At 45.1% G+C, this 15,589-nt stretch overlaps 1 protein-coding gene across 2 annotated transcripts in view; it reads right to left on the reverse strand.

The window, feature by feature from the left end:
- Window positions 1–4,362: 4,362 nt before the first annotated feature.
- The window catches only part of Pinx1 (PIN2 (TERF1) interacting telomerase inhibitor 1), a 57,827-nt gene continuing 46,600 nt past the window's right edge, over window positions 4,363–15,589 (reverse strand). The window contains exon 7 of one of the 2 annotated variants that reach the window (XM_042699852.1): window positions 4,363–5,119. In XM_042699852.1, the coding sequence (XP_042555786.1) occupies window positions 4,601–5,119 (519 nt within the window). In that variant the 3' untranslated portion in view covers window positions 4,363–4,600. Of the gene's footprint in view, window positions 5,123–15,589 lie in introns of both variants that reach the window. The other variant, XM_042699851.1, reaches the window with a different exon arrangement.

The following is a 15,589-nucleotide window of genomic DNA, read 5'->3' on the forward strand; positions in this document are numbered from 1 at the left end:
GCCATGATGTGGTCTGCTCACTTTTTAAAAGATCTACTATATGCACGGCTATGACAGGGTCACAGAGATTCCTGTCACTTGCAGAGACCTGGGGTTGAATGGGAAAATCTGATAGTGCAGAAGCACTGTGGAAACTCAGGAAGGGAGAAACTGCTGGAGGTGGCAGGAAAGACTGGCGAAGCTGTAGACAGCATTTGAAGCTGGCCGTAAGCCCAGCAGATAAAAAGGAGAAACCCTAGTATACTAGAAAGAGAGGCCACAGCCACAGGGCCAGACCCAAGGAGCCAAGGATGAAAACCACAGATAGATCCGTGAACATGGGCAGTGCAGACCAGGCAGGAGAGTCACAGGGAGGCAGTGTGGAGTGCTCAGCTCCTGGAGGATGAGGCCTGCTTCATGTACACTGATGGTAGCTATTTGATTAGGCCCAACTGCTTGACCTTACAAGCTGCCTCATGAACACCAGCAGGGACAGCAGCCTGGAGAGATGAACCAGAGTTCCTGAGGAGCCTCGGGATGGTTGAGGGGAGATGCAGAACAAAGCTCAAGGCACAGTGATACAGACCTGCAATCTGACCAAAAGCAGCAGAAACATCAGCCAGGAGGACATCTCTGTGAGAATGAGAGGACTCAAAACCCACCAAGGCACGCGGGAGACCAGAAGGCCTTGGTGGGAGGCCTTGAAAATGGAGCTGAGCGGAGATGGAGGAACAAGCTGTCTTGAGGGAAGGCCTGGCCTGGGAGCCTCCTGGAGGGAAAAACAAGACAGGCCACGCACCAGCAGGGGGGATGGGGACCACCCTAGACTGCTCACCTACCTCATTTCTGCGGATCTGAAGGCTGGAGTTTCACAGCATGACGTTGTCCCATGCAGGTTCTAGGGTGTGTCCCTGGAGAGCGGATGTATCTCCTGGTCCTTCCACCAAGCCCCTCAGCAGGTCTGCTAGTGACAGAGACCTAGGAGGGGGGCTAGCTCCAGCCTTCACGGTCTTCCCGGGGGGGCTCCGTAGATAAGCATAAGCAAAGTACACCTCTCACATGTTTAGTGGGGGAAGCATGTGTATTTGTGCTCAACCATCACACTTAGGTGAGTACAAAGTCCTAATGGTATCTCCCAGCTTATGGTCCAACTGGAATATTCACATGAATGCCGTAACACATGGCCTAATCAAGGGATCTCCAGGAGGTCCTGCGAAGATTATTTAGGATAGGCCATTCTGAAGGACCAACTGATAGGATCTGGATGTAGGCAGACCCACATTCTGCCTCAAAGTAGTCTGCAGCCCGGAGTTTGGTGCTTATTAAACATTTTTATAACACATCACTGCTTTTGAGCTTCTAAGTTCTTCTCTCAAAAGAAAACAAATTTCTCCCTAGCTTTTCCCCTCCAACTGGCTCCATGTGGGTTTTGAGTCTGTTTATCATATTCAGCATTTCCTAAATACAGCATAATTTTAATGCAAGACGTTTAGTCATCCTTTTCATTAGGAAATGGTACTAATTGGCTCATTAATAATTGATCACCAGAAAATCACATGCTGGGACACCCAACGTGACCTCCTCAGTTCCACATGCCAGCACAACAGGCTCCAAATTGCAGGGGCTGCAGAAGCTTCGAGATAAACAGGGTGGCGGGTGGAAAGGAAGCTCTTGCTCAAATCTAAGTGCAGCCGCTGCTTGCTGATCCAAGGGCTGAGATCACTCAGAGATTATGCCGAAACTCTTCTCTGGTGCCGATTCTTTTCAGAAAACAGGTCTCAGCCTGTTCTCGCCATTCCATGAGCAGTGAGGAGACACGGGCACAGCCTATATGCGAAGACAAATGCTCCTGTGGGTTTCTGCTTCCAAGTGTCCTCCTTACACACTGCAAGAAATCCCTTTTTTCTCACAGGCTCACAAACAGCTTTTAAGAAGTTAACTTACCCAGTTTCCTGCCAACTGCTTTATCACATTAGAAAGGAGAGTCCTCTGGGAATTTCCAGTGTGCAGGGCACACCAGTAACGACAAAAGCACCTCTGTGAAATTCTGCAGTTTGCCAGCTGCTTCCCAATATATCGCCTCCCCCCTCCATAAAAAAAGGAACACTCTTCGTAAGAGCACTGGCAACAGGTATGTTTGCCAAGGCAGAGCGATGCCAGAGCGAGAGGCGCAACCTGGGATGACGGGCCAGGGCACGGGACAGCGTGGGTCTGCGGGCAGCACAATCTTAGTCACAGAAGTTGGGAAAGGCGGTTCCGTAAAGAGGATAGTAATCATGGTTATCTCACAGGGCTATCTGAGGGCTAAATGAACTTGATTTATTTAAAGCACTTGGAATGGCTCCAGGTACCATAGACTCTGTATAATAATAATTATTAAAATTAATGGAAAAGGAGAACTTTATAACAAGACCTTTGAAGAATCTCTTCACTAGACAGATCATTTCTTGGGAAACTACACTTCCTCTTACAACTTAGTCTACCAAGGAAAACACTGAAGAATATATAATTACGTGTATTTTTTTCCTGAGAAAATTCAAAGCAAAATAACAGGATTCATAAACTAATATGTATTCTTTACAACCATCAGTCTATGAGATTCCATTCTCAGTAGGTTTATCTCACTATGCTGCCACTTAGATCCTCAAAACCTGAGAGGCCTGAAAGGTATGGGGAAAATGAAAAGTGAGGGTTTCAAAAGAAAATACTCCACGTGTCCTTCAACACAAATGGTCCTACTGTGCTCTTGGACCATGTGCCTCCTTCTCAGGCCACCCACTGTGGTAGGGCACTTGCCTAGCAAGTATGAGGCCAGGGGTTCAATTCCTAGCACTGCTAAATAAATGAACAGATGAATATGAGTAAGTAATATTTTGGAGCTCCTTTTCTAGCCCATTAAAAGAAAACATCCACACTCAACATTCCCTCTAAATGTCCCACTCACTATGCCACCTGGATGTGGCTGCTGTGGTCTCTCTGTAGTCTTCCTCCAACTCTACGTGGACTCTACCCACCTCCGAAATGCTCCTGGCTCTGCTCTCCTTCCTTCAAGGAAGTTACATTTAACACAACAAAAGCAACCCACTCAGGTACTGGTAAGAGATAGCACCCTCTGCTTTTCACATATTCCAGTGCTTCTGGGGCTCTGATTTCTCATGCAAGATGGGACAAGCAGAGATGACTTGGGCATGTACCCTCTGAAAAAAATGGATTTCAAAACCTTTGGGGTTTTATTAGCTTGGAAGCCTAAACTCTGAGGGACACAGTAAAACTCTGATAAGACCCCACGCTCTTGCATCCATAGGAACTGGGGGGGGAGGCATGTGGAGGGGAGGGGTGCGGGCAGGCTTCTTATGTAACATACAACCTTGGAAATTAAAATCAATGGCAAAAAGTCATGCATGTGGGTGAGTTTTAGTTTCTGTTACTAGCAGTGATCTACAAATCAAATGGAGAACAATGGCTGTGCCTCCCGGCCACAGTCCACAGCCAATCCAACATCTCTATGGGGCAGGCCAACAACACAAGACCTCGACAGGACAGGGAAGCGCAGTCTAAAACCAAGCATTGAAAAGAAGAGCAAGGAGGGGATCAAGTAAATAAGGATAAAGGAACGGTAGTTAAAGCAGGCTAAGTAGGGCCAGGGCTGTACCTCGGTGCTCTGGCCGGTATCTTCTCTTCTGAGCCCCCACCCACATAGGGAGAGGAATGTAGGAGGCAGGCATGTGGTAGGAGGTGGTGGTGTGGATGAGGCAACACATCTGGTTAGAGGAGGGCTGAACAGTGTCTCTGAGTACTCATACACTATATGTATGTCTTTAAAGGTCCAACTTGACCTAGACACTGCCTTCTGGTGACCTTGTGGCCTCTGCTTCTCAACTCCTTGCAGGACCTCCATTTCATATACAAGGCACAGCCCACTCTGGGTGGCTTGTCTCCAAGGACTCCAAGACAACAGTCCGACTGTGCTCTCAGTGCAAGAACTATTTGGGCCTCAAATGGGAGCCGATGACCGATCGTCCCTACAACCAGCCTGGTCATGGGGAGTCTTGGCACATATGGCTGCCACTGCTTGTTGGGAGAGGAGCAGCTGCCCCACCAAAACTGAGGCCAACACAACAAAAGCCCTCTCATTCGGGAATGCAGTCATATAATTCCTACTTGGCAGAAATGTATGGCTGGCTGTAGAACAAAAGGAACTATCTGAATCCAAACTATTGCCTCTTAATCCCTTAATTAGACTAAGTCCTTCAGAAGGAAGCACAAGTCATTGTTACTGAAGGAAACCAGAGCAAATACAGACCACTTCTACACACTGCCGTGTGCACACATACAAGGCCGCAGGTGTCCATAGGAATGTGAATAAACACTCAGGTGATGGACTCGGAGTTTGAAAGAAATTTATTTGTTTGAGAGCCATGATCTGGAACATTAAGATCAGTTCTCCTGGAAGGTGATCTGGGTAAGATGGGGTGGTGAGCGGGCGAGACCTGGCGGTTCACGGGCATGTTAAAAGACGAGCCCATCTGCGTGGGGCTCCCTCTGCTCTGACTCTGGGCCAGAGAGTTTGCCCGGCAGCGCCTGATAGCAGAGGGGTCGGAAGGCCCCCGCTGGCAAGAATTCATCTGGAAACGTGCTTCTTTTTCTTCTTCTTTCTTCCTGGCGTGTCATCTAGCACAGCATCTACTGCCACTTCCAGTGGCTTTGGCAGCTTTTTCTTTGCTCTCTTCTTTTTGGGTTTTGGGATGTCATCCTGGTCATCAGAGAGTTGCACACAATCTCCGGCAGCCTCGGCGGAAGCATCGCAACACTCATTCCCACAGGGGCCTCCAGGCTGCCACTCACCTTGGTCTTTCCTCTTGGATACAGGTCCCTGGCTCTCCTCCTCACGCTTTTTCTTTTTAGACCGCTTGGCTTTCAGCTGGGGGTCATTCTCTGCGTCTATACCTGCTGTCTCTTTGGTGGTTTTCTTTCTCTTTTTCTGTTCCACTGGAGTCTCTGAAAAGTCGGGCCCTGGAGCTGCAGTCTGCAACTTGTTCTTTAGCTGGGACATCCGCTTGGCAAAATACTCCTGGATGGTGAAGGCACTGGTTGTGGTGGTGGAGGACTCATGCCCATCTGGAGTGGAGGTGCTGCACTCCTCCTAGGGGGATCAGAGTTACAAAGAGGTTAAGCATCTCTCAGTTGTTCTGCATGGAGGTCAAGAGGACCCCACAAAGAGCCCCTCAAATTTAGCAGTTAGGAGAGAAGACTGATCTGGGTTGCTCCTGGCTGGGCCTGAACTGCCAAGTGCAGAGCAAGGTGGCCACTTCTTCTGGTTGAGTGCCACACTAGGCAGGAGGCTGAACTGACAGAAGGTAACGTAGATAGCTAGCTAGCAAGCTGTCTAGTGGGGCTTTGAGTAAACAGAGCCTTAGGAACAATGCTGTAAATGGCAGTTAGTTCTAGACTCTCCCAGAAAAACTAGGGACACTGAGGTTCTGGAGTTGTATGATTTTGTAAGAAACAGATTGTGGCTCCACTATGGAATCCATTGGTGTCGCATGTTGATCCAGAAGCTCAGATGTTATAAGAGGCCAGACAATTCCAAACTGGAGCCTCGTTGTGTGGAGGACAGGGGACAGACAACTCTCTATTGCTGGGCAGTGTGTAAACACTGGCAGTTGTTCCTGGAGAGAACATGGGAGCATTCAAACTTCAGTGGCCTCTCTCCTTCCTCAAAGGGCAGGCTTACCTGGGGAGCTCCTTTCGTTGGCTGGGGGTGAGGAGAAGCAAGGGGACCCATCTCTGCTCTAACATGGACTAGATACTCATGGCTAGTCGTTCTTAGAGTTGTGGGATTGAATACATTTTACTTTTGAATATTGAGCTGTAACGTTGGGGAAGGGAGAGGGAAGAAATACCTAACTCCAGAGGTGGTTAAATCATGAAATGCTGGTATTCTCATATGGACTGTCACCTGCTAGGTATACAGTAAGAAAATGAATGCGTGAAAGGGAAGTACCTTGAAGTTGAAAAACAAGAGAAATATGCTTTAAGTAAAATCAGTTCCTGCAGATTGCTGTCTTTGGGTAACAATGCCATTCTCGAGGGCTCATTCTGGCCTCACCTCTTCCCTCACACTCATTCACACTCACACAAAGAGGCTAGCTGCTACCTTGCATTTTGGTGGATAGAAGGGGGAGGGTCGAAACAAAGAAAGCAATTTTCAGACCAGAATTCTACATTCAATTCTGAACGAAGCTAGCAATGATCCATGTGTGTAGCTGACTAATAAACCAACACACATAAACATAGTCTATTATTCCTGCCACGATCTAGGTCAGGGGACCGAATTCCAGCAGAACTGATATTCTATTGAGTAACAGGTTAGCCCTAGGTAGCCACTGCTCAACAGAGCTCTCACCAAAGGGTCTCTTTACTAGATTGGGCACGGTGGCTTATGCCTGCAATCCCAGCTACACAGGAGTCAGAATTATGAGAGTATGGGCCAAAGCTAGGCCTAGGTAAAAATGTACAAGACTCAATCTAAAAAGTAACCAGAGCAAAAAGGACTGAGGATATGGCTCAAAATTCTAGCAAATATGAAGCCTGAGTTCAAATGCTAGTACAGCCAAGAGAAAAACAGGTTGGGCTGCTTCTGTTAACATCAGTGGTCAACACTGTCCTTTGTTATCAGCCCTAGGTCGAAAATAACCAAAAGCATGAAGTCAGTTTTCAAGTTTCAAAAACAGAATACAGCATATGTGGGATCCATCAATCAATCTTTGGGAAGTTTAAATGATTAGGATTCAATTTAAGGAATCTCTTCAGGTGGTTAAGAAAACTTTACAAAACCAAAACCAAACCACAGCTGCCACAGGAAACAAATCTGATTGCTTTGCTTTGTCGTTTTGTTCCTCAAATGGCAAATGAGGGCTGCAATTTTGCAGAGCAGAATGGAATACGTTCTCAAGGCTCCTGGTGCTAGCCAATCCTAGGACAAGAAAGCCCTGGCCCTCAGGAAGGGTATACACCACAGTCACCTCAGGACCTTGGAGAGTGGTCTACTATAAACAGGTCCATCATGGCTGCCTGCCCTTTGTGGACCAAACTTCTGGAGTGGGCTTGTGAGTTAGGAGCTCATGGTGTAGTCAAATCCTCTGCTCTTCACCTTGTTCTTTGTTGATTACCTCCTGAATTCCTGCTCTGAACAGTTTCACTACAGGAATTGATGGCTAGTGTCAATACTACTTAATTGTTAAAACCAATGCAAGACCATTTCTGAGTGCTGAATTTGCTAGGTCTTTGTAACCTCAGACCATTTGTTCCTGGTCAACTTCCACAGTAGTATAAGGAATAACAGGCCGGGGCCCTGAACATGGCTCAGGAGGATTGAGCACAGGTGATGACAGCACTCAGCCTCTGCCTGAGCAGGGGATTCATGCGGAGGGCAGCCACGAAGGAGGAGTGTGTGGAGAGTCTGATTCCCACGGGGACTCTGCTCAGGTCTCGTAGACCTTGTTCTTGAGATCAGAAACCAGTATCACAATGTTACAACCTCTGTCCTCTATTCTTGGCCACAGCACGCCATGAAGAAAGTGTACATCTATTTAAGAAAATGATTTCTTTCCATATCTGGTCTACACTGCAAAGTGAACAAGATTGAAAAAAACAACACGAGATACTTTTTTAAAATTTTGAAATAAAAACAATTTTTGGCTGGGAAGGTGGCTCAGTGGTAGAGCGCTTGCCTTGAATGCCAGAGGCCCTGGGTTTGATTCCTCAGCACCATATAAGCAAAAAAAGAAAAAAGCCAGAAATGGCGCTGTGGCTCAAGTGGTAGAGCGCTAGCCTTGAGCTGAAGGACAGTGTCCAGGCTGAGTTCAGGCCCCACGACCGATAAAAAAAACAAACAAACAATTTTTGCCTTCTCACATTTATATTAAACAATGTCACCTCAAAGAAAATCTGTGACTTTTATGACTTTGTGAACTTTGAGACTGTCCCTATTTGCTGCTGGTAGTCTCAAAACCAGTAAAATGAGTTCCTCAACAAGTTGAAAACTCAATGGTTCCACAAATACTACCAAGAAAGCTATGGCTAATCTTGCCATATCATCTTGCCAGACATCTCACTTAAGCTTTAGGGGTTCAGAAAGCATCTTGTAAATACCAACTTCTGCTGTTAACTAATGGAAATCCTTTAGTAAGTCCCACAGCCTCTTTGGATCTTAGTTACATAATCTAGTAAAACAGTAGGCTAAATGAGGTGACTTGCAGGGCTAATGTATACTGACCTCTGGAAAGACAAGTGGGCCAGCCCCAGAGGCTGCTCAGCAGTGCAGAAGGCACAAGGCCAAGGAAGGCTGGTATGGTTTTAGTATAAGCAGGCTGCAGGGCAGAAGCTGCTTTACAGAAAACTCTCACCCTAACCGCCAGGCTAACGTAGAAAAGTGTCAATAATACTGCCCCATCTATGCATCAAATAAATGTATTGACCATCTAAAAGAAAACAGTGAGCCAAGATCACACTTGTATTGCTAGTAAGGATAGCAAGCCACATTCTATAAATTACTGAATAACATGAAAGAGTTGATTTGAATTGATACTATGTAGGCACTAACATCAACAGAAATAGAAAACTAAGTGACTATTACAAATATATGAGTCTCTTTTAAACCTAAGTCCTGAAAGTCACCCTCTCACTTGCCCTCTTGAGAACCATGGTGAGAAGCTGGAACTCTCAATCCCACGGTGTACTCCTGAAGGGTCTCTTTTTGTATACGATGGCCAGACAAACTCTAATGATGCTTCACTACCCTAGATCTTCATCAAAGGGTATGTCATGGGGAAAATGCTAGTGATGCTAGGCCAGAGTTGAAACGGTGGAATTCTGGGGATGAATGAATCACTACCTGAATCTCAGTCCAAGATTTCTAAAGTTTTATGCTAGTGCCAAGAGTTTAACACCCACCTGGTGAAGGCAAAAGCATGGAGAACTACAGACTCTTTCTTGGGCACAGAGAAGAGCAGAAGTAGAAGAGTCCATATGGGATCCTTAAGAAGCACATCTAATGGAAGGAGCTTTTCAAAGCAAAGTTTTGGTGAGGAGGGAACATTTTCAAATGACATTTTAAAAGTCACTTGCCCTCAGTTTGCAAAATACACACTGATATACCTTCTCTCTCATTAGTTTATGATAAAGACACAAGTACAGACAGAGCATCTTCGCAAATTTTCTATGTATTGTAGAAACAACTATGGGTTCACTTTGTGTGGTCACAGGAACTCCTCCAGTTGGTTATTCAGAGCCAATGCGGGCATACCAGATGGAATGACTTTCCACAGTGATATCTAGGGCCCTGACTTGTCAATCAATAATGTCCTATGGGTTAGAACTGACAAGTGGGAACCTGATCCTCCCCACTTCAGAGCCTTGACAATTTAAAGCCAGAAGAGCTTGGCAGAATTGTTATGCTCAATCATGCTAGGAAATTCCAGTGACCAAAACTGAGTATCACTGTGCCAGGCACTAACTGCATGGCATCCTGAGTGGCTCCCAGCAACCCAGAGGTGTTCTCTCCACCACACAGGGCACAGGGTGGGACCAGGGACACTTGGCTTATGGAGGTTCCACAGCTAGGAGACAGCAGGAGCGAGATTTTGCCTCCCAGCTACTGGGTGCAAGCTCTCATTCCTGCACAATAGTAGACTTGATTCTCACCCTCTCTCTTCAGACATGAACACTAAGGTATTTCTCAATTGATTGTATAATTCAGGGACAAAGTTCCCTGCTCAACATCTAGGAGAACATAAGACAGGTTTCATGTAGCACAGAATGTCCACAGGAAAAATAAACTTTTTTTTTTTTTCCTCAAGGCTAGCACTCTACCAGTTGAGCCACATTTCCACTTCTGGCTTTTTGGCGGTTAATTGTAGATAAGAGTTTCTGGAACTTTCTTGCTTTAGGTGGCTTTGAACTGCGACTCTCAGAGCACTAATGGTAAGATTACAGGTATGAGCCACTGGCACACAGCAATACTACTTTTTAAAGGGGGGGAACCCTTTATTATTCCAATCTGCAATTCACATAAATAAACTGAAGTCATGCTTAAGAGTCCTATCATTTGTCAAACTAGCACATAAATGTGTATGACAAAGTCTGGCTGTTTTAAAATAGGAAGTAAAACGTAAGTCCGACTTTTTACCTAGGCAAGAACCCCTCTTGCCTTGGCACTGGACAATGTCCATGGAGACCCTTCTACTGTGCAGGTGGTGGCTGTCTGCTATCTCTGACTCCATTTCCTTGTTAGCATTAGGTAGCTTTCAAGTGGTTCGTGGATATAGATCAGGTGATGTGATTAGAGCGGGAGAATCTCAACACTTTAATCCATCTCTGGCAATTTGGACTGACAATAAAGAAAAAAGAGTGTCATAAAGAGAGTGGCCTTGCAGACAGAGGTCCTTAAGACATGGAGTTAATGCATCCTGACTTTCTCAGGTCCTTTAAGGAGACTTGAAACTAGGCATGTCAACTTTTCCCCAGTGTCTACAAAATTAAGAATTTTTTCCTTTTTTCTTTCTTTTTTTCCTTGCAGGTGGGGGGGGGGGGGGGAAGGCATTTTATCTGGAGGATGAAGAGAAGCTAAGCTTCTGCAGATGTATCTTCTGCTTCTGAGATATCTTTCTTAGCTCTTCTGGACTATAGAGAACACATGTACTGGGATGAATTGAGACTTGAAACTAGGCATGTCAACTTTTCCCCAGTGTCTACAAAATTAAGAATTTTTTCCTTTTTTCTTTCTTTTTTTCCTTGCAGGTGGGGGGGGGGGGGGGAAGGCATTTTATCTGGAGGATGAAGAGAAGCTAAGCTTCTGCAGATGTATCTTCTGCTTCTGAGATATCTTTCTTAGCTCTTCTGGACTATAGAGAACACATGTACTGGGATGAATTACCAGTATCCTTCTCAAAAGAATGCTATGTCTCTTTTAGAGCAGGAAAAAACACAAGGATATTAAGAAGAGGGCATTTGGGGGAAGGAGGGGGAAGGCTGGGAAGGGATGTGAAGGGTAAACAAAGGAGGAGGCTGCAATGCTTGGTAAGAAATGTATGCATTATCCTGCCCATGTAATTGTAACCCCTCTGCACAGTATGTTCACAAATAAAATAAAATAATAAAAAAATAAAAAAAAAAGAAGAGGGCATTTAGAGAAGATGCGCCATGTACACACAACACTGCCTGCAGATGTGCCAGTCCTGGAATGAAAGGAAAATCTTTCAGCTGGCTCTGGCTTTTCTCATACACTGCTTCTGAACTTAAGTGACAGAATGACGGAAGCCTTCTAATTTGTACATTATAACCCAGAGGTCATGCTGCAAGACCAACAAACTTTTCTCATTGAAAGAAGGAGCAGACACCCAGAGCGCAAGAGTAATGGATTTAGCAACTGGAGTTAATAGTGCCAGTGCTATTGCTTATTATGAATCAATGCTCACTTTCCACAACAGCATGTCTGTCATCATGTGCTGGACCAGTCTGTGAAAAGTTGAGAAAGCTTGACATTGAGTAGTTTGGAAAAATGTTCTTTATATTCACCAAATTCTTTTTTTTTTTTTTTTGGGTCCGGTTGTGGAGCCTGAACTCTGGGCCTGGGCGCAGTCACTCAGCTCTTCAGCTCAAGGCTAGCGCTCTACCACTTGAGCCACAGCACCACTTCCGGCTTTTTTCTTTTTACTTATGTGGTGCTGAGGAACCGAACCCAGGGCCTCAGGCATGCAAGGCAAGCGCTCTACCACTGAGCCACCTTCCCAGCTCATATTCAACAAATTCTTTAGCAGAACAGTTCTGACAAATGCAAAGTATGTCTTTGTGGATTCTTAGGTGCATTGTGGATTCTTAAATTGCACCTATCCATTTTGGACACAGATAAGTTAAAAAATAAAGTAATTCAAGTATGTGTATGTGCATGCATGATTTAAATTCTCCAATAAAAGAGGCAGAACAGATTCAATGGCCCACTGTGTTAGCCTAGAATGTTCTTCTGGATCCTCACTCATAGGCCCATGCATCATTTTGTTGAAAATCAAGTGCAAGACCATTTCCCTCAACAGCCTGATTTTTTGTGGACCATCATCTCATTTACTCCCTATGACCACCAATTATTGCTTGTATAACTTGCTTTGCAATCAATTCTGCCAAGGATATAAGTTCTCTGATACCATATCTTATATTTATTTATATTTAGAAAACAACTTCTCATAAGGAACAGGCATGGGTAAGTATTCAACAAGACACAAGGCACAAAATCTGACTAGATGGGAACTGAGAGGAGCTGCTACTATTCCTACCCACTAAGCGACATGCTTTCTAGCTGACATCAGAAGACCAGGCCATTTTAGTGTCCAGAAGGGGCTCGGGAGGGCAGGTAGCACAGAATGCAGTAGCGTTTTGTAGAAGGCTTTCCTATCCTGAGGACACCTTCACTCTCATGAAGTGCACAGCTCCTCTAACCACTATCAAGAACATGTGAGTTCTGTGTGGGACAATCCCCAGCAATCCACAGGAGCTCAGTCCAGTGATCTGTAATTTTCCTCTGGCTGTAATCCCACACGATACCATAGTTACCTTCCGGGGAAAAGTCAACTGGAGCAAGGCAAGGTAGTACAGAAATATTAACCTCTTCCTGTGGGACTACCTGACTCCTCAGTGGTGGCACAGACTTGAATGAACTGTTTTCACCAGAGTGGAGGGAGAGCAGGAGTTGCAAGACCCTTGAGAGTTACAGGGGCAGCTAGAGACATCAAATAGCAGATGGGGGCTCCACTGCAGCCCCTGGCAGTGAGCTGGGAAGTGCAGGCTCCTTCACATGTTGACCAGAAGACACAACCTGGGAAAGCTTCTGACTTCGGGTAGTCATCTCACTGGTCAGCCACTGACATCAGCTTAGACAGCAATGTGGAAGTCCTAACCAGAACGCAGGCACCATGCAGTGTATCGGCACCGCTATCCCTGTCTCCCATGCACGCTGTGGTTTTACGCACTTCCATGTGGTTTCCATATTGAAAACATTCTCTGTTTTACTGACAGAATTTCTGCACTCACAAAAGTTATTCAAGCCAGGTACTGGTGGCTCACACATTGTAATCCTAGCTACTCAGGAGGCTGAGATCTGTGAGGATTGTAGTTCCAACCCAGACTCTTATCACCATCTAACCACTAAAAAGCCAGAAGTAGAGCTGTGGCTCAAGTGGAGCAGGGTTCTAAGCTTGAGGGGGAAAAAAAACAAACTTAGGAACAGTTCCAGGCCCTGAGTTCAAGCTCCAGGACCAGCACACACATGAAGTTATTCAAGTGTGAAGTCCTGAACTTTATTCAAGACATTTATTAGTTAAGTCTGTAATTAGGCTAAACATGATTTTATCTTTGGAGACACAATCAGTTTTAGCATTAACAAGTGAATATACAGGAGTCAAAACCAAATAAAACCCCACCAAATGAAGAAAAGTTTTTATTTGGTGCAGTGCTGAAAATCAAGGCTATAGTAATAGAATGAAAATTATGCTGCAATTCAACTGGAAAACATAGCCAGGAATTATGTATGTGTTCACATGCAAACAGGAACAAAAACCTATGATATGTACTTGAAGCATTTTGCAAAAGTTCCGGGAAGGGGCTCTCTAGAACAGAGATTGACAAATTATTACTACAAGCCTATCATGTTAACTATGGCTGAATGGATAAATCTATTGAGTGCGCTCTTGGATATGCACACACACAGTAGTCCCCTTTATCTATGGCTTCTCTTTGCTCATGCTGGAATCTTAATCCTCAAATTCAGATGTTGAGGGTATCTGGTGGTGGGAAATGATTAGGGTTACTGGAGTAGTGAGAAGGGGCCCCAGGACAAGATTACTACTTTACAAGAGTAAGAGAGATGTGAGCTCACCACATGATGTCTTCTTCCATCATGTGAGACACAGAAGGAAGGCCCACATCAGACACTGGCACCCGAGAATTGCATTTTCCAGCCTCCAGACTGAAAGAAATAATCCTTGCTTCCTTATCATTGCCCAGTATTGGCAATGTTATAATAGCAGAAAACAGACAACAACATGTGGTTTCAGTTACTCAGAACCAACTATGATATGAAATAATAGATCGAAAAATCTAGAAATAATTCCTAAGTTTAAGCCGCCTCGCATTCTGGATAGTATGAGGTTTTGTGCCCAATCCCACCCAGAACGTGACTCTCCCCTCTGTCCAGTTATTACACCATGGGAGCTACTCAGGTCTGAGCCATTCTACTAGGTGACTCAGTGGTAAGACGGTTGCAGCAGTATCACAAAGCTGTTCAAGCAATACTTAATTTTGTGTGTGTGTGTGTGCACATGTGAGTGTAAAAGAGAGAACGAGGGCTTGAATTCAGAGCCCCACGTGCTCACTCAGCTTTTTTGCTCAGAGATATTGTTCTGCCTCTTGAACCTTAGAGATAAGAATCTTGAGGATTTGTCTGCTGGGTTGGCTGTACTTTCTCTTAATTAAAAAGTGAAGTTCCTAACTTAATAAGGAAAGAAAAATCAAATCATATGTTGAGGTTGCTAAGATCCACAATAAAATGAATCTTCAATCACCAGTGTGAAGACAGAAGAAATTTGTGCCATGTTTTGTGATGTACCTCAGACTGAACAGTTACAACCCCAGTGCATGATGGGAGCTGGGTTATGACAGAAAAGGCCTAGCACTATCCAAGGCTGGGATCTTGGAACATATTCCCCTTGGATAAGGGGTAACTCCTGTATACATACGAAACTGTATGGCTTTAGGCTTTGATGAGGTCCTTAGTGTGATTCTTACAGAATAATGCCAGTGAAAAGGAGAGGTCGCTAACTGGCTTTGGAAGAGTCAAAGGAGGCAGTCTAGGAAAACATTATGTTAAGAAGGGACTGAGGGGGGCTGGGATTGTGGCTTAGTGGTAGAGTGCTTGCCTAGCATGCATGAAACCCTGGATTCGATTCCTCAGTACCATATAAACAGAAAAAGCAGGAAGCAGCACTGTGGCTTAAGTGGTAGAGTGCTAGCCTTGAGCCAAAGAAGCTTAGGGACAGTACATAGGGCCTGAGTTCAAGCCCCATGACTGGCAAAAACCAAAACAACAACAAAAACCAGGAAGTGACGGAAGGCAACTCAATGGTGCCGAGCACCTATGAGACACCATCTAATAATTAGGCATCAGATCTCTGTCTGGACTTCAAACCTAGACAGATGAACTGGACAGCTCAGAAAGAATAATGGGGAACTGGGAAGCATAGAGCATCTTGGTTTTCACTGGCCTTTGGTAGAGAAATACAAGTAATGCCAAATTCCTCACATGAAAGCCAATGTTAACAAAGCTGTTCACTTTGTTTCTTTTCTGTCTTCTTTTCTTTGCCATTTGCCTAGTCAGCTGCTCATTAGGAAAAGCCAACATAAACAGGTTTTAAAAGGATGGCGCTTATGGCACCTTCTCAAGTCACTGACATCAGAGTCACTGACGAGTCCCACCGCCTCTGGGGAGAAGAGGGAAGGAAAAGAGCAGCAGCTTGCTGCCTCTTGAAGGGCACAGGACTCAGGTGAGGGCCTCTCACCACAC

This window comes from Dipodomys spectabilis, unplaced genomic scaffold (genome assembly GCF_019054845.1).
Source record: "Dipodomys spectabilis isolate Male_0828 unplaced genomic scaffold, ASM1905484v1 ptg000263l, whole genome shotgun sequence".
NCBI lineage: Eukaryota > Metazoa > Chordata > Mammalia > Rodentia > Heteromyidae > Dipodomys > Dipodomys spectabilis.